Here is a 27,782-nt window from a genome sequence, read left to right on the forward strand (position 1 = left end):
TTAACACTGCTGGAAGGCAGGCATCCACCACGTAAAGCATGTAGCTAGAGTAGTATCACTGGCATAAAATCTCTATAAGCCAGTTTTTAGAAACCCCCCAAATAATTATGGCGTGATTTAAAAAGTAAAACTAAAATGTTACCACAGCAACCATTACTAGGTTGGTTAACTTACAGTTCCATTAACTTTAGCATATAGAGACCCTTTATTTACAGAACACTGAGCTTACCTGAGAAAGTTCACTTAGACAAGTAAACGTAATAATTAAGTCTGTATTCTCCTACCCCCTGCACAGGACACCTACAGTTTTTTCAAGTTGTTTTCCTAAGGAATAAGAACACGGTAGTAAGAAAAGCAAATCATTACCCTCTCCTTGGGAGGTCCCAGATGCGGAAGTCTCAGTGGAGGCACCATCTGCAGCAAAGACCTGACTCTGTAGAAGAAGAAAACTCCTGAGCTATTATGAATTTCAAAAACACCCGTCTGCAAATGGCAGAACTCCTTCCCAGGGCACTGGCTGGGAATGCCACAGATTCTCTTTGGCCAACCTTTTAACCACCTTACACCTTTATACTATAATCTGTAGGAAGCTATTATAAATACAGTGACTGGGAGACTGGGGGGGAGGCGGGGAAGGAAAGGGAAAAGAAAAACAATTAAAGAACAGTTCTAATCCTAGGAGAGAAAAAAAAAATCTCCAGGGACACCCCAATTTTGTCTTTACAGGCAACAGATAATTTACAGATACATCAAAATTAATATCTTTGAAATTCCCCAGGGATAGCCCTAAATACTGAGACCACACAGACATTGAAAAATGAGAAGAAAGATAAAACGCTGTTGGAATTGACTTACATTAATGGAAAAACCTGACTGCGTATCAAAGTCACTGCTCTGACGTGTAAGTGACCGGTACTGCTGGTATACATCATCACCCATGTCTTGCAGGAGCTGGCCAACCTCTTGGGTCATACCCCCAGGTTTAGGATCAGATTTATCTGCTAGAAAAACAGTAACAACCATCAAAAACAAAATAAACCTCTTCTACAATTGGACAATGTTAATGCCTATCTAGTCAGTCTTGGTCAATTTCACATCAAGTGGCTATGGCTGTTTACATGGTGCTATTACAGATAATGTTAGAGTGCCTCACCCTAATATTACAAAAACTAGTCTTGTGACCACAGGCAATTAACTTAGTCTCACTTTCCTAAGCTGCAACTACAAACCTTAAGTGAACACACCTGGCACTATTGCTCATGCAGTGGTAGGTCAATAAATGGTTGCCACAGCTATATAGCTAAACTATTTCGGGGAGGAGGTGATAAGGGATAGGGTAAAGATTCTGGGGTGGTAGGAGAACCGAAGAATTCTATATGGATCAGGGTTCTGTACAGATGAAAAGTACCAAGGTCAAGACTCAGATTTCTTTTGCTTATTAAATGCAGCATTCATCAATTTTTGGCAATTCTGTGGACCTATCAAATATGTCCTGAATAAAATCCAGAAGGACCTTACTATAATGGAAACCTATGTTCCAAGCAAATCAGTCATGACTTTCCCAGTGCTTATAAGATGCATCTTAACTAGGAATAAAGGTGGGTGGGTGTGGTGGTCTCAACAGTTAGGAAGCTCAGACACACCTTCTAATATTGTCTCCAGCTCTTCAGACAATAAAAAGGTTTTGCTTGAGTATGAAAACATTAGAGACTTCCTGGTGTCTTATTTTCAACCTCTCACAGAATGCTATTATCTCCTTTTAAATCTTTGTTCATTCTTCCCCCTGTATGGTGTGTATTCTCATATAACAGAACTCTGGCAATCTCCTCATCCATTCAAGGTTCATTTCATCCATTCAAGGTTCATTTTGGAAATCATGTACACAAAGAAATTTTCTTACCTGTGCACCCTCACTAGGTAAGGTGCCTCACCCTAAGGACTTACCACCATCCTGGTATGTCATACTATATGACTATTAGCTTCTTCACAGACATGCAATGGGTATCTTATTCATCTTGAGCCCCAGAGTATGGGCACATAGTAAGTGCTCACTAAGCCATGAGTTGGCTGAAATGACCCAGGCAAAGTAACATATCCTCTAGTGCCCAGTCTCCTGAGGTAGGCTAGCCACATACCTTCCTCTGGAGCATGGTATGCAGCCAGAGCATTCAGCATATCATAGATTACTTCCTTGATAGTATCAGGGATGACAGGCAGAGGTGAGGGCTTCAAAGGGGTGGTCTTCACCAGTTGTACAGCATTAGGGCCTTTAATTCTAAGATTCTCAAATTCATCATCTGAAGCTAAGCCAAAATGAGAGAGAAAAACCAGTCAATCATGAAGCAGTACCTAAACTAGGTTACTAATAAAGACTCAGAAGGGGGCATGTGTAATATACAAGGCTTGAGATAGGAGACCATTTTCAATTAATGTTCAAGTACTCTACTATAAAACCTGGTTTATACTTTCCTTAAATTCCACAGGATTTAATATAGCAGTACCAAATAGTAAAGGCTTGAGTTAGAGAAAACTGGTTTTGAAATCTAGTTGTTACTTCAACAAACCTCAATTTTCTCACTCTTCAAATTTATTTTGAGGATTAAATGAGGATATAATTGAGAAATGCCCAGCACAGGGGCAGGCACATAGCTGGAACTTCCAAAATAATTTTGTCCCCTTCCCAACGTTTTATTAAAAAAACAAAACAAATCCAACAAACCTACAGAAAAGTTCAAATAGTATAATAAACATCTATATACTTTTCATCCAGAATTACCAAGTGACTACTCCTAAATACATCTACATGTAGCTCCTAAGATCAAGGACATATATATTTTTTCTTTTTTATTACCAAAAAAGTCAGCAGAGGGGAGATCAAGGGTATTTTTCTATAAAACTGCAATACCATTATAATACCCCCCAAATTTAACAGATACAATTACATTACCTAATACATAGCACTCAAATTTCTCCAAATCTTTTATCTGGATCCACAGCCCAACCAAGGCTGGTGGTGATTATCTCTCTAGTCTACTTTTCTCTAGAAGAAATGATCCTGTATTTTTTCTTTCATAACATTAATATTTTTGAAGAGTCTAGGCCAGTTGTCTTATATAGAACATCCCACAATTTGTATTTATCTAATTGTTTCCTCACAATTAAATACAGGTCAAACATTTCTTGGCAGGAATACACAGATGACGTCTATTTCCCACTGTGTTACACGAGACATACATCCATTTAACCCTTAATTATCACTTGATTTGTAAACCATTAACTATATGTAAAGCCTACTGCCCCACCAAAATGAGCTCTTTGAAGCGAAGGACTAGAATGAATGAGTCCTCAGTGTCTCTGGCAGGGATTACAACAGGGTAAGGCCCAGAGAAGCTACTGAAGTACCTACTGAATTGACCCAAACGATCAACTAGCCAGCAAATGTCCTAATACTTGCCTAAGGAGGCTCTCCAAGTTACAGACCTCCTCATAAATAAATTTCTGGATTTATACCAGGCCACAAACTTAATCTCAAAGGCCAGGAGCAAGCGAAACTTACCAGTTCCTGAGCCTCGAGGGGCAGGAAGGGCGATGCGGATACAGCAGTTGGCCACTTCTGTGAATATGTCTGGATTGCGGCATGCGGCTGGCCCAAGGACACGAAGGATGTAGTTGATCTCCCGAGAGCCGAGGCTGCCAGACACAACACCAGAGGTAGTGCTACCAGCTCCACTTGTAGCCGCTGAGCGAACAACCTAGTAAAGAGAGACAGAAACACTGTCAATTAAACACTACTTTCTAAAAATACAACTGCACTCAAGAAGAGTTACCAAGACTAAAAGCTTTTGATTTCTGGGAGAATGACATTTCATTTTTAAGTTCTGTCCCATCCCTTCTTGATTCAAAAAAACCTGGCTTATAAAAAAGTTGTAGCATGTCTCAAAACTATCAAATATTAGACCAGATTGCATGTGATCTTTATAGAAACTGGGAGATGTGTCAAGACTATAGACCCCACATAACTTCCACATTAAAGTGTCAGCTCCTGAGCCTCTCCAAACGCTGTCACAATTTTAAACCAGAATGGTTCAAAAACATGTAACACTGTAATCCACTTAGTGTATAGGAACACAATTAAATATTTTCTCTACGTCTCAAAGTCAACCATCAGTCTGAGATAATGACAGCCACTGGAGATACTCAACTATTTATATATTGTTTGCCTTGATAACACAGGGCTTACATATAGCTATGCTTCTGCTCTTCTCATAAAATTGCTTGTTAATAATGGAAAAATCCATGAAAGCACGAAGAAAATAACTCAATTGTATTATTTTCCATTATCTGTTATTTCACAAACTACATGCTCACAAGGAAAAACATCTTTTGGTATCTTAATGTTTTTTTTTTAACCAAATTAATCATGCCCTTTAGCATATTATACCCTCTGTATCTTGCCTGTCTGGGTGTAATTATAAAATAATTTCCATTTAATAAACACAGAAAAGTTTAATTTCAATATAAACGATAAGCCATAATTTATCCAGCCCCCTACTGCTGGACATTAGACCTCTAGTTTCTTGATATTACAAGCAATTCCACAGTGAACACTCTCATATATGCATCTTGGCATACTTGATGTTAGTTATCAGATAAATTCTTAGCCACAGAATTTCTAGGTCAAAGGATATCTTAGACCAAGAGTACCAAATTGCCCTCCGATGTGGCTACATGAATTTCCACTCCTACCGGAAGTTAAGAGTATGCCTGGTTTTCCACACCTGTACTAGCAATGAATAGTACCAAGAGTTTACACTTTGCCATCTTGATACGTTAAGACTGTCACTGATGTTCCTTTGTTTCCCACACCCCAACTATAATTTACCTAAAGTTAAAACTTTAAAAGTTTTCCCTCATCCAATGAGGACCTACACTTTCTCCTAGCACTTTGAACTTGTAACTTTTAAACATTTCTTTATAGAAAGCGTTTCAAGCATTTCAAGTTTCTAAAATCAGAATTTAGTTGTATATAGTAGTTCCTTCCCTGCTGGGTTATCTCCTGGACTGTGGATCACCATACAAGCTACCTTTAACAGCTCTCTTTCTCTTGATTTGGCACATGTGAGGTGAAATCAAGCAGGCTGTGTAAAGAACTGTCTGAAGAATCTAAAATGTATACTCAGATATACAAAAACTGATACCACTTTTCTGGCAAGCAAGTTAAAAAATACTTGTAATGCCTTTTGATTCAATTACTAAAAATCTCTAAGTAACAATCTTAAACATGAACAAAGTTAGGCACAAAAACGCATATTGCAACACTGCTTATAAATGCGGGAAACAATGTCCCAAGAGAGGAAAACAGAAGCAAAGTCTATTAACAGTCATTATTGATGACAAAGAATCAGTAGAAGAAAGGATTTTGTAAAAGTACTGAGGAGGAAAAGCCTCACTAGTAGGACATTTGCCCCTCAACCCTCCACTGTTGTCCTTTTTTTTCTTTTGAGCAGAGTCTCGCTCTGTCACCCAGGCTGGGGAGCAGTGGCGCCATCTCGGCTCACTGCAACCTCCGCCTCCCAAGTAGCTGGGATTACAGGTGCGTGCCACCACACCCAGCTAGTCTTGAACTTCTGACCTCAGGTGATCTACCTGCTTCTCAAAGTGCTGGGATTAGAGGCATGAGCCACCACACCCGGACTATTGTCTTAACTTTACAAATGTTTTTATTTTTTATAAGTACATTGCTATTTCTTCCACTGCTTTTTAAGTTTCCTAAAATATAATAACCTGTTTTCTGATCTGCACAATAGGTATTTGTTAAGTGTCTATCACAGTGCCTGGCAGATTACAAACATTCAAAAAGCTTTAACTATACTTTTATATTCCAAAATACAGTGTTTTGAGAATAGGCTCCTGGCTGAACCCCTGAGAGGTACTCCTACAAAGGGATGATTCTGAAGGTATAAACTTGGGGGAAGGTATCCCAGTTCTTTACTAACGGTTTTTGGCTTGGTTAATGAAACCTAGATTAAAAAAAAAAAAAGAAAAAAAAGAAAACCAGATTGCTGGAGAGGACTTTCTAGCAATAGGATCATCCTACCATACCTAAGCAAGCTCCCAAGCATAGAGTTGGAAAATTCTGTTGGGCGGAGTATACAGTATACATATCTAGCTATACACCCTAAGAACCAGAAGTCTATTTGTTCTCAGACCAAGGAGAACAAAGGTATGATGTAAAGCTAAACCAGAATCTGATACAAAACACACTCACCTTTTCCATGGTATGACGAAGGGTACAGGGGTCCTCAATGATGTGTCTTAAGAGAAGGGTGACCAGGGGAGTAAACCCATTGAAACCTGAGCTCTGGGTCAAATTCAAGATCATGCGGGTACTCTTCAGTTCTGCAAACATCATGGCATATTTGTGGTCCCGGGTGAGCCTCAGACAGAGACGAAGGGTGGCATGCAAAGTATCTGGGTCCACAGGGACTCCCAGCATGCTCACGCAGGCCCGGATTAAAACAGTCACCATATCTTCTGTCAAGCCCTGGATCAGGATCTCCCCGATTTTTGTTTCCTCCAGGCTTGTCTCCTTTTCAGTGTTTGTACTCTCTAGGGCCAAAGGGGTATCTATAAAATGGGAAAATTACAGTTTTAGACAGTTTAACTTGATGTTTATTTCCTTCCACACCTCCCTCCTAAGTAACTGGCCAAACACTTGGGTCCTATTAAGAGAAGCATGCCAAATACCAATTTTAAGACCAGATGAAAAAGCATAAGGGAGGCCTATGTATCTTTAATCTGTTCATCAAGCTGATGAAAATAACTCGCAATGAAATTGGCCAGACCTTAAGCCACAATGGCACATTAGCTTTAGGTAAAACACTCTTGGTACATACCATTGCCTTTATTTTCTTTACGTTTGATATCCATTTCTTTGCTTTCTTCCAGCGTCTTCTCTAGTTCCTGTCCATTGCTGTTTTTTGAATTTTTATTCAGCCGAGGTACCCTGAGGAGAGTCAGCATCACAGGGCGTCGGTTCCCTGTTTCCTCATTAACCTAGGAATTCAAACAGACATTAAAAAAACCTCTACCAAAAAGGAATTATAAAGGTGGGGGAGGGGAGGGACATCTCCCAGGTAAAATGCTACAACAGGAAGGAACTCTGGCAATTTATCCCACGTTTATCATTTACAGAGGAAAAACCTGAAAGTCTCCAGAAGGCAAGTGGCATATACAAGGCCTTATAATGAACTGTAAACCTTCCAACAGAGCAAATACCATCCCTAACCACTCCCTAGCCCTTGACTAAACACTTAAAATCATTTCTAAGAGGGATAGTATCAAATTGCCACAGACCCAAGGTCTAATCAATGAGCTTAGGAAGACTCGATTTTTTGAAATCTATACTTAATTAGGTAATGGTAACTCTCCTCCTCCTAACACGTTAGGAATGCTGGTTCAGAAAGAAGAAAACCAAAACACATACCCCTCTTTTTGATAAAGTTTACAGTAGGGGTGTCCAATCTTTTGGCTTCCCTGGACCACACTGGAAGAATTGTCTTGGGCCACACAAAAACTACACTAACGATATTTGATAAGCTAAAAAGAACAACACAAAAAAAAACCTCAATGTGTGGTGTTGGGCTGCATTCAAAGACATCCTGAGCCATATGTGGCCTGTGGTCCACTGGTTAGATAAGCTTGGTGAGTGAGCATGTACCTGCACCATTGTAGTGAATTGGACCGTGTATCTTCTTCGGCCTGCAGTGAATCGCACGCTTGTCTCTCCAGATTTCCAGGCAGAATCAATAGTGCTATTGTTGCTTGCACTGTAACTACACCAACGCCCAGAGCGATCATCAAACCAGCGCCAGTTGTTGCTGTTGGATTGCAGGTACTAAATATAAAAGTACAAAGTTTCTTTGTATTTCTTTCAAGGTTGATTAGAAGAAATAGTAACTTCATCAGTGTTCACTGCTAAAACTCACCCAGGAAAAAGAAATCTACTGGACAATAAATTTTAAAAACCAAGATAAAATTTTTCATATGCATTTACTCTCACATTCCTTAGTCTCTCTCCTACACGTTTAAAAACATGTCTTCTAAAGTTCAGGTGTTGAAAACTTAATCCCTAATTTAACAGTGCTGGGAGGCGGGGCCTAATAAAAGATAATTAGGTCATGGGGACTCTGCCCCTCATGAATGGATTAATGTCATTATCCACGGACTGGGTTAGTTATTGTGACTGGATTGGTTACAAAAGCGAGTTTGGACACCTCTTGCTCTTCCACCTTCTGCAATAGAAGGATGCAGCACTAAGGCTGTCACCAGATGTGGTCCCTTAGATCAGCCTCTAGAACTATGAGCCAAATAAACTTGTACAGTTTATATTAAATATTTTTTTGGAGACAGGGTCTGACTCTGTCACCTAGGCTGGAGTGCAGTGACGTGATGCCGGCTCTGTTCACTGCAACCTCTGCCTCCCGGGCTCAAGTGATCTCCCCATCTCAGCCTCCTGAGTAGCTGGGATCATAGGCGCGTGCCACTATGCCTGGTAAATTTTGTATTTTTTGGAGAGATGGGGTTTCACTATGTGTTGCCCAAGCTGGTCTTGAACTCCTGAACTCAAGTAATCTACCTGTCTCAGCCTCCCAAAGTGCTGGGATTACAGACGTGAGCCTACAGTGCCCAGCCTATAGTTTATAAATTAGTCCGTGGTACTACGTTATAGCAACAGCAAAACGGACTAAGATACTTTTCCTAGACAAAAAAACTATCTACAGTCCCTTAATCTTGCCATCTTCTAACTTTCCTTTTGTTTCCACTGATTTTCCCTAAAAGGGGAATGTTCACCTGAGATGTACTGAAACAAAAATTCTGTTTCCAAGAAGGTAGTAAGATGACATGGCACAATAATCTTCATCTAAGGAGTGTTTGCTTTTTGGAAGGATTGCTGTATACTCAGTCCCTTACATAACAGAAAAGCTGCTCCTCCTCTGGAGATAGCACACTCCTTCAAAATTTACTTCCAGAGTAAATTATTCAGAAGAGAAACCTAGCTATGAAAATCCTTTAAGAGATTTATACGTTGGTCAGAGACTTCTATATTCTTCACTACCCTCTCATATTCTCTTCTGGTCTACTCTTGCCTCAGGAAGCTAAAACGTCCTGCAATCATACATACTACACTACACACCTTAGTCATCTGGGCTCTCCTTTTTGAGGAGATGGCTGTCTTTTCATAGAAATCAATCAGGAGCAACACTGGTGTGATCCACCTAAAAAAGAAAAATGATCTGTTTTGGGAAAGCAAGAAACCTGCACGAATTGGGAAAATATATCTTAATTTCATCAGGTGCTTCCTTTATAATTTTAAAACTACAGAAGTACCACAAATTTGCCCCATACATGCCCCAGAAGAGTGCCTGATTCAGGCCCATGTCCCAGGGAAATAGAAACGAAACTAGGGTAGATACAGGGTTACTCACTTTGGGGTCTGGACTTCCTTCTGCTCCTTGGCTGCCTGGAGGCAGGGCTGAACCACTTCCAAGAGTTTGATTAGGACATTAAGGATGCCACTCGATTCAACCACCCAAGCACAAGGTAGCTTCAACTCCTGATAGATCAAAGGGAAAAAAAACAACAACCAGATACCAATTTCTACTCAGTAACAAAGATTAGCATGGGATAGGGGAACATAAGGGTAAATAATAATAGAATTGGTTGAGTTCAAATTTTACCTCTTACCATTTATTTACCAGTTGTGTAATCTAAGATGTGTTAAATTTTCTAGGCTTTGGTTTCCTCATAGGTCAGAGGAAATAATTTTTACCTTCAGAATAACTGTGATGATTGAGGTTTTATATATATTAATATAAAGTACCCAATGCCTGGCATATTAGCATATGCTTAATATGGAAATGGTTTATCACCAAGGTTGTGCAGTCTAACTATGTTGAAGTTCTAAAGCTTTAGATTTACAGAGAAATTTTATAATTTTTCAAGGAAAATGGAATAATTAAACACAGTTAATGGTTCGTCTTACTGGGGCTACACCAAAGTGTTACTTTTAACAGGAAATCACTGGAAGTATATGTCCAAGGATAGGTAATTATTTAAATAAATTAGAGAACATTCAAAAGATGGAGTAATGTATACAGCAAATGGGAAAATAGTCATAATACTTAACAAAAAGAATATAAAACTTTCTATACAGTCTTATCCCAATTGCTTAAATGAACAGGAAAAAACACTAAAAGAAAATACAAGACTGTTACTTGCGATTTGTTTTAGATGGGGGTCCATGAATGATTCTCTCTTTAGTACTCTGATGATTCTCTCTTTAGTACTCTGAAACCTTTCCCACAAGTATCTATTTACAAAGTGCTACAGTAAGAGTTATCACTTCCATGGTAAAGGAAACCCCCAAGACAGCTGTAATACAATTTGACTCTTATATTAGACTTATCTCCTGAGCTGCTGTATGTAAAGGGTTCAGTTCATTAAGTTCAGGTTTTAAAAATAATGAGCCACAAATGAAGTCATTTGTCCAAGGTCAATTGCCTCCTAGTTCCTATGTTGGTTGGATCAGGTCTTGCCCAAACCACTCTCTTGCCTCAAATAATCTGCTGACTAAATAGGCAAGGAAAAGAGAGAGGAATCTGATTCCATCTAATGTCTATTACCTCAATATTGACCACATCCAATTTGCATACCCTACTCTACTATGTGGCTGCCAGTTAGGTTTCCTCAGAAGAGCAAAAATATTCTATGACCAAGCTCTGTTAGTAATTTAAATACTTTTCTTTTAAACTACCACCTCACAATTCTGACTCAATTCAATTAATGCTTGTTCTCAGAAGCCCTTCTCACATGAATCCAAAGTGATGCATACGACTTTCCTAAACCCAGATAAAACTGTTGATATCATTCTAACACAGAATGCTGTATTTTATACGTAATTATATGCATTTTAGCCTATCAGAAACTGGGCTCATGAAATGCAGGACTCATGCCTTATTCTTCGCTTTATCGTCTTCAATGCCTCATATATATGGTGTTTGATAATTCTTTCGCCCCAAAGATCTAAATCTTACCTCAAAAAGTAGTGTTAAAAGCAAGATTCTAGTAGCCAAATTGGAGGCCTGGGGCAGTGTGGCCATCTGACTTATCCACTCTGACACGGTTTTTGTGTCACTTGTTGTCAGGGGAAGAGCAGCTTTGATCAATACATCAGCAGCTTCCCACACCTAGAAAAGCAAAAAAAGGGTTAAGTCACAGAACCGCAGAGCAAGATGAGGTTTCTGAAAATATTCTCAACCTTTTAAAATACTCCCTCTGCCTCCAACACATTCACTGAAGAAAGGTAGGTAAATCTAACATATTTACCATACGGATTTAGAATCTATATCAAAAGATGTATGCTACTAAAGGATCACCACTAAACAATTATTTTATTAGGCTGGACAATAAGAAGCCTAAAATCTAAGTTAAAGGAAATGAATATTTTAAAACTTCCTGGTGCATACAGTCAACCCCAAAAAGGTTCTATCAACTTACACTTCCATCAGCAATCTTTCATTGTATCTCTCTCTCAGAATTATTGTTAAAAAATAGACACTAAAACTTTCTGTGAAAAAATGTTTTATCCAGTTTTCCTTTACTTGTGTTGTTGTGCGTTAAAGTTCTATTTTACAAAGCCCAGAAAAAAGTTTTCCCTTTTTTAATTTCTTTCCCTGCTTCTAGAATGAAACATTATATAAAACAAGATTCCAGTAACTTAAATACAATCGAAATGTTAACTGGCTATCTGGGTGTGGGGATTTAAGGTAATTTCTTTCTTATCCCACTTCTATAATTAGCATACAGTAATTTCATAATGAGAGAAAAGAAAAAGAGGACAAATATCAGGTTCACAAGTATTCATCAGGATGGGGACTCAGTTGTTCAAGTGGCTGTTACACAGGAAAAAACATTTATTCAGTATTAGTCCAGGGGACGAACCTGACTCAAGGGTGAGGCACATTTTGGACATTTTAAGAGAAAAGTAGAAAAGGAGAGCTTTGTTTTTCCCTTCTAAAGACATTTTTGTGTGTGCAATGTAGTTAATACACTGTTTCAGGATTACCAGATCGAAAGAATCCAAATAGAGAATATACCCATATCAGGTAGAATGAAAATATGCTTTTTCAGAAATCAGGTTTTGACACAGGCAGGCAAACCACTTCACATACTCCCCTCTTCTGACCCCTTGAGAGCTCACCTGATTGACTACTTGCTTCAGAATCATGTCACGATAATCTGCTCCATTACGTTTGATTGCTGTCATGATCAGGTCACACACACGGTATACTGTGTCTGGCAGCTCATCAAGAAGGTGGAAGCAGCCTGGCAACATAGTATCTGTGAAAGTGTGGAGCTCATCTTGTTCCAACGGGTCAGCATCCTGGAACTTCTCTAGACATTTAGCCTCTTCCTCTTCCTGCTTTTCCCGAGCTTTCCGTTCCTCTTCCTCCTTCCGGCAAGCAACTTCCTGGAAGCAGGGAAGGAAGTGTGAATAATACACAGGAGAGGTGAAGGAGGAAAGATAAGAGAGACTCTGAGAATGTTTTTGCTCTACCATATGATTACCCTCAACCTTCTCCTCAAGCAGTTGATACTTTCATCCAGGACGTGGCAGCCACAAAGTTTAAGGCAAGACAGGGAAGGTAGAAGGGAGGGACGCTTCAAACAACTTTCACTGTCAAGTCACTTGTAGCAATTCTATACTAGCTCCCGCAAAATCATTTCTAGACATTGTTCTATATTCTGTGCCAGCAGGGAAAATTAAAGTAACTGCCACCTAGGAATATACAGCCAAGTTCGGCCTAATGGCACTACTGAGTACACTTTGGGTCTCTTATTTGACAATAAAGATTAATGCTTCATATGCCTCCCTTAAAGCTTCAGGTCAATACAAGGTAGCTCAATGACGGATGGCAAAGCTGGGATGAATTAGTACTCTTCTCATGTCTTCCTTTAGATTTGAATTCTATCAATTTGTTTGCAATACTAGCAGAATGTTCACAGAATACTAAGATTCATGTGCCAAGCCCTTTAGGATGCAGTGTCCTATAGTTACCTCAGGTGACTCTGCCCTTTGATCCATTGGAATATCCTGTCCCAGAGACATAGCAATTGCTCTCATCATCTGGTCCTCTTCAGACATGCTGAGATCCTACAGAGTGTTAAGAGAATATCCAGTAAGGATACACACTCAAAACAAAGAAACCCAACAAGACCACCGCAACTCACAGGGAATCAGACATCTTGTGCTCAAGCTAAAGAGAGAGGAAGGGGCTCAAAATGCTGCTCTTGTATAAGTCAAACCCTATTAGGCTTATGTGGTTACTACAAACAAGAACAGATGAGGAAAATCACATGTAAAACTAAGTATAGGAAGGGGGCTTCAATGTGACCATCTATTCTACATCTTAGAAAAGTGTGCCTCTTCTATTGTTTTGTGACTGGGGGTTCTTCTGCAAACAAAGTATAGTAATTCGTATTGCTGGGGGATAGAAAACTTCTGTTATTATGAAAAGAAAATACTGGCATGGACATGTCTGAAAATGAGAAGCAGTTTATAGAAAGGAAGACCAATGACAGAATAATAAGGGGAAAAAGGACTTCAGCAGTCAAACCAACATCCTGGAAAATCACTGCTCCTGAGCCAACTTACCCGAACAACTCCTCCCATGATTGGAGGAGGGTGGGTTAGAAGGTACTCTGTGGCCTGCTCCATGGTGCTGGTGTTCAACAGTGCCTCCATTGCATGTTCCCTTGTGAAGCCCATGTCCATGAGCTACATAAAGAATGCAAGGGCTCAGAATCACATAAGGGAAATCCAAATACATTTTTAAAAGGAAGGAACATTTTCAAGATGGAAATAACTTTTTCTAACTTCATCCGAGCTGAGAGCATTTATGAGCTAGGGCAATTAGGTAAAATGAACAATCCTTTCTGTTTGGTGCCTCTATAGCATTCATGAGCTAGGGCAATTAGGTAAAATGAACAATCCTTTCTGTTTGGTGCCTCTATAGCATTCTAAGCTACACATTGGGTAAGGAGCCAAGAAGATTCTCAATTTCATCCTCTAAGAAAGTTGGGGGGGATGCATGGTTATTTTGATTAACAGGGTTATTATAATTAAAAGATTGAGACTCATACAAAGAAGTATAAATTGGTCCCAACTTTCTGGAAAACAAACTGGTAACAGAGCAAGTGCCTGAAAAACTGACCTAGTTATTCTACTACCAGGCAACAATCATGAGATGTATGTAAGGATTGGTACGTAAGGAAACTATACAACACAGTGTTAAAACACCAAATTGTAAGAAAATCAGCATCCAACAATAAAAGAATGACCAATTAGTAAAAAAAAGTTCTTGATAACAGCAATACAAGCATACGTATTATTTGATGTTAACGATGTAAAAATTAGGCACAAGACTGACTGAAAAAGGAGACAATGACTATCTTGTGTGATAAAATTACGAATGCCTTTTAAAAGTCTTGTATTTTCCAAATTTGGTAATGAGAGTATTTATTACTTTAATGATAAAAAACGGGACAAGTGTATATAGTAGACAGATTTGAACAGGACTCTAGACATAAAGCTAATACACATACACACAAACTCCAGGAAGAAAATCTTAAAATGCTCTATGAGATGGAAGTGGCAGGACTTCACATGCCTTTCCCCTCCCCTCTTTCTGGCCTCCCAATTTTTAAAATGCCCCTTATACATTTTATTTGCAAGTGAAAACAAAAGTTTTGTAGGTGACTAAGGTTTCAGAAAGCTCTTGTTGGAGAATAAATCTGGTTCACAATATCCATTCTCTTTACAGGTTAACCAGAAAGTAACTGAGGACAGTTTGCCTCCACTGAGGCAGCAGGAGGCTACTGAGAATACTCATCAACATGCTTGAAAGGAGTATTACCTGTGTAGAGCATCAGGACCATACTCCAGTTTCCCTCAGGAGAAAAAAAATAAATACTAAGAGAAGAAGGAAATTTAAACTGTCTCCTGGTTAATGTGACCAGGGACTCAGTGGTATGTGAGCTTAGAAAATCCATAAGCATCACACTCCACTGGGTGCAAACTCTGGACCCTGGAGTGTGAGGCCAGCACCCTACCTGTTGCAGTTGTTGCTGGTTGACTTGAGGTTCCCGGCGGGAGCCACCTTCCTCTTGCCCTGTATCCTCTTCTCCTCGAGACCCCTCCTTCTCCTTGCTTAGTCTCTCTCGAATCACAGGTTCTCCTCGGAGGATGTGGCATAGAATGGCCAGCATGGATTCAGCCATTCGTCCACCATATACCTTCAGGGGTTTCCGGTTCCACAGGTTTTTGATGCAAGTAAAGGCTGCCTGTAAGTAATTTGAAAAGTGTGTGATAATCATTTTGCCTCAATTCAAACCTCAGAAGGATTAAGTTAAAGACCTATGGAACAGTCCTTCCACAACTAGTACCAACAACAAAATAACTGGCCAACATGAGGAGGTCTAAGGAGGCACAGAGAAGAGGCATTTTACTCAACCTGAAGTAGTGATATAGTTTGGAATATTTGCTCTGCCCAAATCTCATGCTGAATTGTAATCCCCAATGCTGGAGGTGTTTGGGTCATGGGGGTGGATCCCTCATTGTTTAGTGTTGTCTTTATGATAGTGAGTTAGTGTGTAGCACCCCCTCCACCTCCTGGCTCCTGCCATGTGACATGCAAGCTCCCACTTAACCTTCCGCCATGACTGTGAACTTCCTGAGGCCTCCCTAGAAGCCCAGCAGATGCTAGCACCATGCTTCCAAAGCTGGCAGAACTGTGGGCCACTTAAGTATCTTTTCTTTATAAATTACCCAGTCTCAGGTATTTCTTCATAGCAATGCAAGAACAGCCTAATGAAAGTACCAATCTGAAATTTACAGCTCAAATGTTTATCACAGAAAATTCTCAAATGGTCTATATTCCCTTACGTAAGGCAGCCCTATCTGGGAGTTGGATCCAGTGGTTCTTAAATAAGCATGTTATTTCATTAAGCAGGACAAAATAGAGTGGGAACTACTCAGCATGAGAAATTCCTTTTGATTTTAGAATACTGAATACTCACTTTCTGAGTTACCACAAGGAAGCGCAGTGCACTGAATTGGGGAAAGTTCTGGACACCTCCAGGCAATTTGGCAGGCAGTGAATGTGGAGATTCAAGCACCGTGGTGGGATTCACCATCTTCTCCACCAGCATAAGCCAAGCATCCAGGAATTCTCCTGTGCCATCAGGCAAGTCCGAGTGTTCCAATCCCTCAGAAACAGGAACTTTACCTCCCATGGACAGAGCCCAGTTGAAAGTTCTAAATTCAAATAAGGAAAAGTAGACAGAATATTAGTATTTTACCCTGGCAAGGGGGGTTTACATCTAAAAGGTTCCCAATCTCTATATTGGCACTACACGTCCCTCTTCTTAGAGCTATTACGTCTAATCTGTCCAATAGTTTTCAGCTATACTATTTTTTTCTTTTGTTCCGCCTCTCCTCCTTTACTTTTTAGAGTCTTAAAAACCTAAACCAGCTGGGCGCGGTGGCTCACGCCTGTAATCCCAGCACTTTGGGAGGCTGAGGTGGGTGGATCACGAGGTCAGGAGATCGAGACCATCCTGGCTAACACAGTGAAACCCCGTCTCTACTAAATATACAAAAATTAGCTGGACGTGGTGGCGGGTGCCTGTAGTCCCAGCTACTCGGGAGGCTGAGACAGGAGAATGGCATGAACCCGGGAGGCGGAGCTTGCAGTGAGCTGAGTTTGCGCCACTGCACTCCAGCCTGGGCAACAAAGCCAGACTCCATCTCAAAAAAACAAAAACAAAAACAAAAAACCCTAAACCAGTGAAACTCACCTTGAAATCATCTGACCAAGAAAAGCAGAAAAATTATATTCAGAGAAATAACAGAAAAAGACAAACCTATTTTAAAAACCCGTACTTGGAACTGGAAGCCACATGAGAAAAAGCAGAGACCCTTACAAACACAACTCTAGGGGAGGCTAAATCCTACCCTCCAAGGTAAATTGAGACAAACATGGCTACTTCCCAGAACACTGAAGGATACAACCAATAGCTATTTCTATATATCCCACTGTTACAAGATAGGGTACTTAAAGGCAGTGGGCTGGGAAGGCACACAGCAAAGACCAAACTCCAAGAAATGCTCCTCTGTGAAGCAACTAGATTCTTACTCAAAAAGAGCATTGTGGCCTCCGGAGCAGAGAAATTTTTGCAGCATGAGGTGGTAGGGATACTTCCTCTCATCAAACAGCATTGGGGATGTGAAACCAACTGAACAGATGAAGAATGTCAGCCTGAAAGTGGAAAAAAAGGCAAAACTTTAACCTTCTGTAAAGCAGAGACAGAAGCAAAAGGAAATTCATGTAAAAGGCAAGAGTAAAATTTACACACTGAAGTGACGCCTCCCACCTACTAAAGAATACAGGATGAGTATCCCTATCAGAAAATTCAAAATGTTCCAAAATCTGAAACTTTTTGATTGCTGACGTGACGCTCAAAGTACATGTTCATGGGAGCATTTCAGATTAGAGATGCTCAACTGATAAGTATTCTGCAAATATTCCAAAACCCAAAAAATTCCAAAATTCAAAACACATTCTGGCCCCAAGCATTTTGGATAAGGGATACTACCTATATAAGACTACTGAAATGCAGTTTGACTGTAAATACTTAAAATATTACCCATGTTCTGTACTAGGTACAACCAAAACAAGTAACTTACACTTTGTTTTCTAGAGTAAACAAGGGACCTCCAAGTTCTCAAATTCAGTGGCTCACTCTCCATTTTAAGTAGTATAGGAACAAATTACATATTTTTTATTGTAACTTTCTAGTCCCTGAATCTCAAGCTGAACTTCACCTGAATCGGGGAGTAGGTGTATATGGTGGGGGCTGCCAAGATAACCCCTTAGTCAAGAGCTTAGTGAGAGCTGAGGCTGTTGATCGCGCGGCAGGTGTCGGTGCTGTAGTGGTGCTGGCAGCATGATGGCTCCTTCTCTGGCGGACAGGAGATCCCACACAAAGTTTAACAAGAAGTCCAAATAGCTCAGCAAGTGCTCGGCCTAATCTGGAGGAAGCTGAAACCCAGAAGTCAGAATAAGACTGTACGGTATTCTCAGCATGGTTTAATTACAACAGACATATTACCATTAACATATTTTTATGACTCACCACTTCCTCCTACAACCCCTAGTTAACACTTGGATTTGTTCTACATTCAATAATCCAAAAAGGAAGTCCCACAAGGAACAAATGCCACTTTTGACGGTAGGAGACAGATATGTGGCACTCAACAGATATCAAATGTAAAAGACAAGCACTCCTACTGCTAGAGGAACATAAATTGAAACCATATTTAAGTTAAATGATATCTAGTGGATGATAAAGTCACTTAAAATGCCTACAGAAAACTTTAAAAATGCCAAAAACGATTAGCCACTTAGATAAAAGATCACTGACAATATACATAGTCTGATCACAACAAAAAATATGTAGTCCCAGAAGAAAAAAAAACTAGGAAAAGCACGAAAATTTTTACAACTAGCTTCTTAAGGAATTAGGCAGATTATGACATCTCAAATTTTCCATTTCATAGGATGCTTTTCAATATATAATTGAACAAAGAAAAGGCAGCATACAAATATAAACATATGTAAAAGAAAACACATAAAAAACTGAGTGCTTTCCAGCTCCTCTTCAAATATTTCATGTTTTTATACTTCTACAATGAAATATACTTTTAAAATCATAAATGAAAATGTTGCCATAGCATTTTAAAAATAAACGTTATTTCACCATGATTCAGAGACAAGAAGGGCTAGTAGGTCTGAATCAAAGTACAGTTGACGCTTGATCAACACAGGTTTTGAACTATAGATGTCTACTTATGTGTGAATTTTTTTCCAATAAATATACTGAAAATTTGGAGATTGGTGACAATTTGAAAAAACTCCCAGATGAAACATGTAGCCTCAAAATACTGAAAAATTAACAAAAAGTTAGGTATGTCATAAATGCATAAAATATATGTAGATACTAGTCTATTTTATCATTTACTACCATAAAATATACACAAATTATAAAAATTTAATATTTATCACACTTATGCACATACACTTATACACGGTGCCATTTGCAGTAAATGAGCAGTATTGAATAACTGGATAAAATTTAGTACATATTATACTCTGTAATAATTTTGTAGCCATGACCTGCTGATACTGTGGTGAGCTCAAGTGTTGCCACAATCTGCTTAAAACACTGTGTGAGGCTAAGCACTTCTACATGAACAGTTCATCTCTCCAGGAAATTGTGTAGTGATCTCCCATGGTTCTCACATTGTTTTTTCATGTTTACCGCAATACTGTAAACCTGGAATAAACCTGGGTCACTCTATGACCCCATATGAAGTGTCACTAGTGATGTTGGAAGTGCTCCCAAGAAGCAGGGAAAAGTCATGACACTTCAAGAAAAAGTTGAATTATTTGATATGGATTGCAGATTGCCCACCACTTCAGGAAAAATGAATTCAGTGTAAAGACCACTGTAAAACAAAGAAAAGGAAATTAGTGAAGCTGTTGCTGCAGCTACACCAGCAGGCTTGAAAACCTTGCATTTTTGTGAAATCTTTTTATTTCATATTGAAAATGCACGTTTACGTGGGTACAGGATTGCCATAATAAAGACAAATCTATAGATTCTAATGCAATTCAAGAAAATAATGAAATCACTATATGAAAACTTAAAGCAAAAGGAAAGTGAAGGATCTAAAGCTGGAGTATGTAAAGCCAGTAAAGGATAATTTGATAATCTTAGAAAGAGGTTTGGCTTAAAGAATGTCAAGATAACAGGAGAAGCAGCTTCTGACAACCAACAGGCAACAGATAAGTTCCCAGACACCACTAAGAACATCATTGAGAAAGGGTATCTGCCTGAAAGGGTTTTTCATACAGACAAAAGTGCCCTATTTTGAAGGAAAAAAAAAAAAGGCCACAAAGGACATTTATTAGTAAGGAATAGAAGTGAGCAGAAGGATTTAAGGCAGGAAGGGACAGACTCACTCCACTATTTTGTGCAAATGCTACTGGGTTTATAATCAGGACTGCCCTTACGTATATAGCTCCTAACTTCCGAGCCTTGAAGGAGAAAGATAAACTACCAGCTGCTGGTCTTTTGGTTGTACAAGAAGGCCTGGGCAACAAGACCCCTTTTCTGGATTGGTTCCATTGGATGTTTTGTCTCTGAAGTCAGAAGTACCTTGCTAGTAAGGGAGTGCCTTTTAAAGTTCTTTTGACATTAGACAATGCCTCTGGTGACCCAGAGCCCCATGAATTCAACACAAAAGGCACTGAAGTGGTCTACTTGCCCCCCAAAACCACATCTCTAATTCAGCCTCTAGATCAGAGAGTCATAAGGGGCTTTAAGGCTATTACACACAGTACTCTAAGGAAAGGATTGTTAATGCTGTGGAAGAGAACCCCGACAGAGGGAACATCACGAAAGTCTGGAAGGATTACACCAGTGAAGATGCCATCATTGCCACAGAAAAAGCCATCAAGCCTGAAATAAATTCCTGTTGGAGAAAACTGTCCTGATATTGTGCAGAACTTAACAGGATTTATGACAGCGCCAATCAAGGAAATCACGAGTTTGTGGATATGGCAAAAAAAGATGATGGGTGAAGAATTTCAGGATATGGATCTTAGTGAAATTCAAGAGCTAATAAACACCACACCAGAGCAAGTAACAGAAGACGTCTTGATAGAGATGAGTGCTTCTGAACCAATACCAGATGATGAAGAAGAAGACGTAGAAGCAGTGCCAGGAACCAAAGTGACATAAGACAATCTGGCAGAGGGTTCTGATTACTAAAGAATACTTTTGACTTCTTTTATGATGTGGACCTTACTATGATACGGGCACTGAAACTAAAGCAAACGGTGGAAGAAAAATTGGTATTGTACAGACACATTTTTAGAGAAATGAAAAAGCAACCCAGTCAGAAAGAAAGTACTGTGTGTTTCCACAAAGTTACACCAAGCCTTTCCTTCTACCTCCTTTACCTGTTCTGCCTCTGCTATCTCAGAGACAGCAAGACCAACATCCCCCACTTCCTTCCTCCTCCTCAGCTACTCAATGTGAAGACCACCCAGATGAAGACCTTTATGATGATCCACTTAATGAATAGTAAATATATTTTTCTCTTAAGATTTTCTTAACATTTTCCTTTATCTAGCTTACTTTAAGAATACAGGATATAATACATACAACATACAAAATGTGTGTCCATCGACTGTTTATGTTATTGGTAAGGCTTCTGGCCAATAGATAGCTATTAGTGGTTAAGTTTTTGGGGAGTCAAACGTTATACATGATTTCTGACTGCGTGGAGGAGTTGCCTCAACTCCCATGTTGTTCAAGGGTTAAATCTATGTCTTTTCAGGATATACATGCACGTATAAACTCATTGTGTAAAAATAGGCTCTACTTGAGCCTAGGTTACATATTCTGCTAAAATTTAGTAATAAGCTCAAATGTATACAGTATAGGAACAAGGAAACAGTCCTTTCTTCTTCCTATTACATCCAAATTAAGATTTCTTTATCCTAATTAGGGAATAGGCTACAGATATGGGTATACCCAGACTTTGAAAACCTAATGAATCCAATCATTGGGTTTACACTTTCTCACCACTGCTTTCAGGTGAACAGATAGCAAAGTGCTTAAAGGTAGTCCAAAGACAAGAGGATGGCAAAAGGCCAGTAACCAAAAAGAAACAGTATATGGACCAGGTCCACACAGAAACCTCTGAATGCTCCAAGATCAAAGAAATATGACAAAGCAAGGAGAGAGAAATATGAACATCTTCTTGCATGGTCAATTTTCCTTTGAAGGTAATGTTGGTAGACTTTCAAATTAAAATAAATGGAGAATTAAACTAATTAAAAGTAAAATGTAAAATGCAATGGGAATTTGAGGTAACAAATGGAAACACCAGAGGCCATTTTCTGTTTGCTTTTACGAAGGGCCCCAGATTCCTATAAGTTAGGTCTCCATTTTCCTCTATATTAAGGTGCCAGAAAGTGACGACAACTTACAAACACACAAATAGGTTCCGAAACATTGGTATTACATTAAAGGGGAAAAAAAGGGCAAAGACAGACCAGTGCAAATCATTAATGCAGTTTTGTATGCTGCCAATACAGTCTCAATAAAGCTGCCAAAGTGACTTTAATATAAAACACCTATCAGACTATGTCTCTTGCCAGTTATGTTCAAGAACACAAAAAGAGAAGACTAGGTGGAAGAGCCAGATAGTTATCAGGGAATCAAGATAGCTTAATAACACAAACACCAAAGGAAGAATATTTCTAGATGGAGATGGTGGGTCAACTACCATGCTGCAGACAAGTGAGAAGGGACTTAGGACAAGGACGTTGTAGATGCCTTGCTGAGACATCTCAGTGAAATGGAAGGAGCAGAAACAATATGCAATAGTTGAAGATTAAGTAGGAGGAAGAAATTTAAAGAAGGGAGGGTAGTAGATATGGCTCTCAGGAAGGGATTCTGTCATCTCTGTATCCGTAGCAGCTAGTACAAAGCCTGTCACATAGCAGCCACTCAACAAAGGACACTTAAAAATGAGTCACAGAAGTTTTAAACTTCCTTAGGTGAAACAACATAGCCTTTCCAACTCAATCTGTTTCAAGACTAAGGGACTGAAAGCCAGAAAAGGTAGGAGAAAGGAGAATGACTCACCTGATAACAAAGGCTTGATTTGCTTAATTCTGGCAGCCATTGCTGGTGTGATTTTAGATTTGCCCTTAGAGTCTGAAGCAGTAGGTTCATCTGTCTCCATGGGAGCCAATGTGTCACCATCTAGCCCAATGCCTTCTAATAAGCCCTGGGTAGAAGCATCCATACTTCCAGCTGCTCCATCCTGTTCCCCATCTACAGATGTATAAGAGGGGAGCAATAGGACGATGTAGAGCCAACATTTACCTGGTTCCTTGAGAAGTACTGACAAAGATTACCTATGGTTTTTGTTACTCTTTCAATTCCCATGGCTTCCTAAATTTGAAAAACAAAAACACAACCCAAATATTGTACTGATATGCTCCTCTGGAGTTCTACGTACCTAATGCTGACATCTTCAAATGACAGCATATGAATAGTATTAACCCAGGGCTACCTTGGAAGACTGTTGTAGGCACAGCCCAACCCAGGGGGTACCATTCACATGGACTACAGTGTGCACAGTACCCAATGCTGTCAATGTGGATGCCCTATTAGAATGTTATAGCTTGTTAAGTTCAAACTAGACATCACAGATTACCACTGGACGATTTATTTCCTAGCATTTAAGAATTATGTATATGAATGTGACATGTGTCTTTTTCTTTGGTATATGCATGCTCTTAGATCTAAGAATGAGGTTTATGCAAACTTATAAAACAAGTCACCAAGTTTTTCTTTTAACATTCCAGAAAAACTGTGGAGAAGCTGAGTCGTTTTTGTTAAATGTGTTAAATAAATTGCTAGAAAAAATATATCTGTTAGAGAGGCAATTCTTTGACAGTGAATCTAATTTCATTCTCAGTTCTTAGTCAATTTATTCTTTCCCTGAGTTAAATTTGTTATGTTTTGACTAAATTTGAGATTCTCATTTTGTCAGGTTTCTTTATAGTTTATTAATGTTATCCCATCCCTCACAATAGCCAGCTGTCATATGTAAGTCCTTGTTTGTTGGTTCTAAGCCTATGTCAGCTTTATTAGTTCCTTAGAAATTTCCCTTTCTAGTAATTTCTGTACAAGTTTTAAGCCTATCTGATACTTTTTTTTTTTGGAGACAGGGTCTCGCTCTGTCATCTAGGCTTGAGTGCAGGGGTATACTCATGGCTCACCATAGCCTCAACTTCCTGGGCTCAAGCGATCCTCCCACCTCAGCCTCCCTAGTAGCTGGGACTACAGGCACGTACCACCATGGCCGGCTAATTTTTGTATTTTTTTTGTAGAGGTGGGGTTTCATCATGTTGCCCAGGCGGGTCTCGAACTCCTGGGCTCAAACGATTTACCTGCCTCAGTCTCCCAAAGTGTTGGGATTAGAGACGTGAGCCACCGTGCCTGGCCTGATGCATTTTTATACACAGAATTATCTTCATTGCTTTCTTAATAGTTTATCCTTTTTTATTTCCTCATTGATACTGAACACAGGAGAAAAAACATTCTGGAAAAGTTGCTTGTATTCATTTTAGGTTTGTAGCATTAGAGTCAGAAAATTGTGTATGATTTCTACTTACTGAAATTTGGAATTTTTTTTTTTTTTTTCCCCTGAGATGGTGTTTCGTGCTTGTTGCCCAGGCTGGAGTGCAATGGCGCAATTTCGGCTCACTGCAACCTCCACCTCCCAGATTCAAGCGATTCTCCTGCCTCAGCCTCGCGAGTAGCTGGGATTATAGGTATGTGCCACCATGCCCGGCTAATTTTTTGTATTTTCAGTAGAGACGGGGTTTCTCCATGTTTGTCAGGCTGGTCTGAACTCCCAACCTCAGGTGATCCGCCCGCCTCGGCCTCCCAAAGTGCTAGGATTACAGGCGTGAGCCACCGAGCCCGGCCAAAATTTGGAATTTTTATCGTGAGATAATATAAAAGCAATCTTCTTTATGAAATAGCACTGTCGATAGAAATATAACATGAAACACATATATAATTTAAATTTTGTAGTAGCCACATTAAAAAGTATACTGTACCCTCTGATACAGTAATTTCTAGGAATCAATTTTACATTTGCAGAAAAGTAGATACAAAAATGTTCATTTTTAAAAAATAGCATATTAGAAACTTAACAGGGAATAGTTAATTTGTGTACCTTTATATGGTACCTAACATTAAGTGAAGAAAGAGATCTACGAAATGTTTTTATCTAAGACACTGACAAATATATTCAGAAAAAAAAGATGGGCAGGCACTTCCAAAATGTTTCTTTTTTTCGTGGCAGAAATACGGGTAATTCTTTCAACTACATTTTCTAAATTTTACCATTATGTACATATGTTTTCATGGAAGAAATGACTAAAAATTAGTGAGAGGATGAAAACTAGACTATGGATGACAGAACTAAATAAAGCTATAAAGACATAGGAACAAAACTCAGAAGTAATGACTAACATTTTAGTTTCTTAGAGTTACCTGATCTTTTTCCGCCCTGGGTCGTACCTGCCTTCTCATCCTTTGGAACCAGTTTCTGCATATCTGCCTGGCCAAATTCACACCCAGATGGTAGGCTGCAAAAAGAGAAATGCTGAGCAAAAGAAATACATATATATATACTTATAGTTCACCTCTTATATTGTAAATGGTCTCTAATTTGCTTGGCTGACACTATCCCTCCTATAGCAGGTAGGTTAAACTGAATGTAATAAAGCATCTATAATTGCTGAGGTAGCACCCCACAAGCTTTCCAATTCTTTTTTTTTTTTTTTGGAGACCCAGTCTCACTCTTTCACCTGGGCTGGAGTGCAGTGGGGCATGATCTTGGGCTCACTGCAACCTCCACCTCCAGGGTTCAAGCGATTCTCCTGCCTCAGCCTCCCAAATAGCTGGGATTACAGGCGCCTGCCATTACGCCCAGCTAATTTTTTGTATTTTTAGTAGAGATGGGGTTTCACCATGTTGGCCAGGCTGGTCTCGAACACCTGACCTCTTGATTTGCCTACCTTGGCCTCCCAAAGTGCTGAGATTATAGGCGTGAGCCACCGGTGTCCAGCCACAACTCAATTTTTTGTATCTGGCTAATAACAGGAACACATTTTAAACATCTACCATGATGACAAAGCATTTGTCATCAAGTTCCTAGGCTGGGAAGAGGGAAGGACAAGGAGGCCTCTGAACTCTTCCATACCCTCCTATCCCCAACCAAAGCAATCCTCCAGGCTCACCGAACTTAGATAACAAAGTAATAAGAGAGAGCCATTCTCTTACCTGTTTGGGGTACAGAGAGAGAGGAGGACAGTGCTTTCCCACACCAGGGAACAGTATAACTGGCTCAGCTTGCTCAAAACACTCAGACCCAATTGAGAGCCCCACTGGTTTACGGAGATGGAACGAATTTCACTCTGCAATCATAACAAGAATTTCACCTTTGGGATGTTCTCTGAACAATTATACTTAAAAAAAAAAAAATCGACCTTCAATAGTTTTATAAGGATAAGGGATTTTTCTTCATTGCTTATTCTCAGAGTTATCCATCTCATCAAAATGTCCACATTCAAGACGACAGTTCCACAAGGTATCCTCTTACAATATTTACAAACTATTTCCACAACATCCCTTCTCATTGTTTTTTATAAAGTGAAAGAAAGGCATCAGAGGCTATTCTTTTTTTCTGAATCAAAGAAATGGTTTTACAGGTTCACTAACTACTTACTTTCTAAATTATTTGGTAGGGGTGTTATTATTTCCATTCAATTTCTTTACTTCAGTAAATACCTAGATTTATTTAATTCCTTGAATGTTTCATTTTCATTTTATTTCATTTAATAAAGAAAAGTCATAAAAATCAATCCCTAAGCTTTGTTAAGTAATTTAATTTTCTAAATCCTTTATAATTGTGTTTTAAACTTCAGATTTGATCGATTCACAATGAACAGAGAACACACTCCTGCTCAATAGCATAAAACAGGGCTGTTGAACCCTGTTTTGTTTAACGTTGATACCATTAATCTTTAGAATCAATTATCTGAGGAATAAATGTAGTAAAACTGCGAGGACATACACAAAATGCCTTCTTTCTGGAACTATGGATTATGGATTACAGGCCAAACATTTGATATGTAGAAAATTTTTAGTAATTTGTTAATTACTATTGATTTAAATGTTCTTTGGTAAAATGTCCTACCTATGCCATCCCATTATCAGACCTATAAGGACTCGTGGAAAGATTAGAAAGTACTAAGGCCAAATGAATACCCAATTGATGTTTGTCTGTAATAACATGTTTCGCTCTCAAGAAAGTCCACTTCATCACATAATAAATTATACAGTCACTCAACTTTTTGACAGTCAAAAAAATCTCATCCTAAATTGGACTGTTCTTTTAGCTGCTACCTCAGGCAGACCTCCTTTCAAGCACAGTAACCCTGCTAGGTGTATGCCCTAGATATTTCACTGCCTTTAAATTAATATGTTCACCCCTAAGGTTATTTTTACCTGTCCAACTCTGCAAGTATGAACAAACATCATGATGTAGGCATGGGCAGCAGTGAGTGCATGCAGCAGAGGTGTGGCCTGGGCCGAGAGGGTAGCATCAGCAACATTGCCTGCGCAAGCCAGTTCTCGCAACAACACTGAGCCCCCAGGGGATTCAATGGGGCGGTGTAAGGGCTCCAGGGAGGAGAGGATGGAGTCCAACTGAAGGAGACCCTCTTGAAGGACTTTGGGTTCATGTGACAGTGTCTGAAACAGGAAGAATAATTAAAGTGTTAATATACAATGAACTTCAAATTCATCACGTCTTTTAATAGTCACAATGGAAGTGACAATTAAATGGAAGTCTCCCAGATTTTAGATATGGCCATGGTCTCTCACCTGGTAAATGGTGGAACCCAAGTATGAAGTCAGGTACAACATACCTTAACATCTCTTTCTAGAGCAACACACTACTTTCAAACTTGGTGAGCCAGTAACACTTAAAAGCT

At 39.3% G+C, this 27,782-nt stretch overlaps 1 protein-coding gene across 26 annotated transcripts in view; it reads right to left on the reverse strand.

The window, feature by feature from the left end:
• Window positions 1–27,782, reverse strand: part of HUWE1 (HECT, UBA and WWE domain containing E3 ubiquitin protein ligase 1) — a 150,822-nt gene that overhangs the window by 41,910 nt on the left and 81,130 nt on the right. For 24 of the 26 annotated variants that reach the window (XM_054472398.2, XM_054472385.2, XM_063660059.1 and 21 more), the window contains 21 exons: window positions 27,295–27,540; window positions 26,068–26,201; window positions 25,276–25,370; window positions 22,846–23,037; window positions 17,948–18,164; window positions 17,259–17,381; window positions 16,141–16,378; window positions 15,175–15,405; window positions 13,718–13,840; window positions 13,121–13,216; window positions 12,263–12,532; window positions 11,097–11,249; window positions 9,489–9,616; window positions 9,197–9,278; window positions 7,721–7,897; window positions 6,897–7,056; window positions 6,269–6,627; window positions 3,557–3,752; window positions 2,136–2,303; window positions 856–1,001; window positions 367–433 (listed from right to left, as the gene is read on the reverse strand). In XM_054472398.2, the coding sequence (XP_054328373.1) occupies window positions 367–433; window positions 856–1,001; window positions 2,136–2,303; window positions 3,557–3,752; window positions 6,269–6,627; window positions 6,897–7,056; window positions 7,721–7,897; window positions 9,197–9,278; window positions 9,489–9,616; window positions 11,097–11,249; window positions 12,263–12,532; window positions 13,121–13,216; window positions 13,718–13,840; window positions 15,175–15,405; window positions 16,141–16,378; window positions 17,259–17,381; window positions 17,948–18,164; window positions 22,846–23,037; window positions 25,276–25,370; window positions 26,068–26,201; window positions 27,295–27,540 (3,601 nt within the window). The remainder of the gene's footprint in view (window positions 1–366; window positions 434–855; window positions 1,002–2,135; window positions 2,304–3,556; window positions 3,753–6,268; window positions 6,628–6,896; window positions 7,057–7,720; window positions 7,898–9,196; window positions 9,279–9,488; window positions 9,617–11,096; window positions 11,250–12,262; window positions 12,533–13,120; window positions 13,217–13,717; window positions 13,841–15,174; window positions 15,406–16,140; window positions 16,379–17,258; window positions 17,382–17,947; window positions 18,165–22,845; window positions 23,038–25,275; window positions 25,371–26,067; window positions 26,202–27,294; window positions 27,541–27,782) is intronic. The other 2 variants (XM_063660054.1, XM_063660051.1) reach the window with 2 other exon arrangements.

This window comes from Pongo pygmaeus, chromosome X (genome assembly GCF_028885625.2).
Source record: "Pongo pygmaeus isolate AG05252 chromosome X, NHGRI_mPonPyg2-v2.0_pri, whole genome shotgun sequence".
In the NCBI taxonomy this organism is placed as follows: domain Eukaryota; kingdom Metazoa; phylum Chordata; class Mammalia; order Primates; family Hominidae; genus Pongo; species Pongo pygmaeus.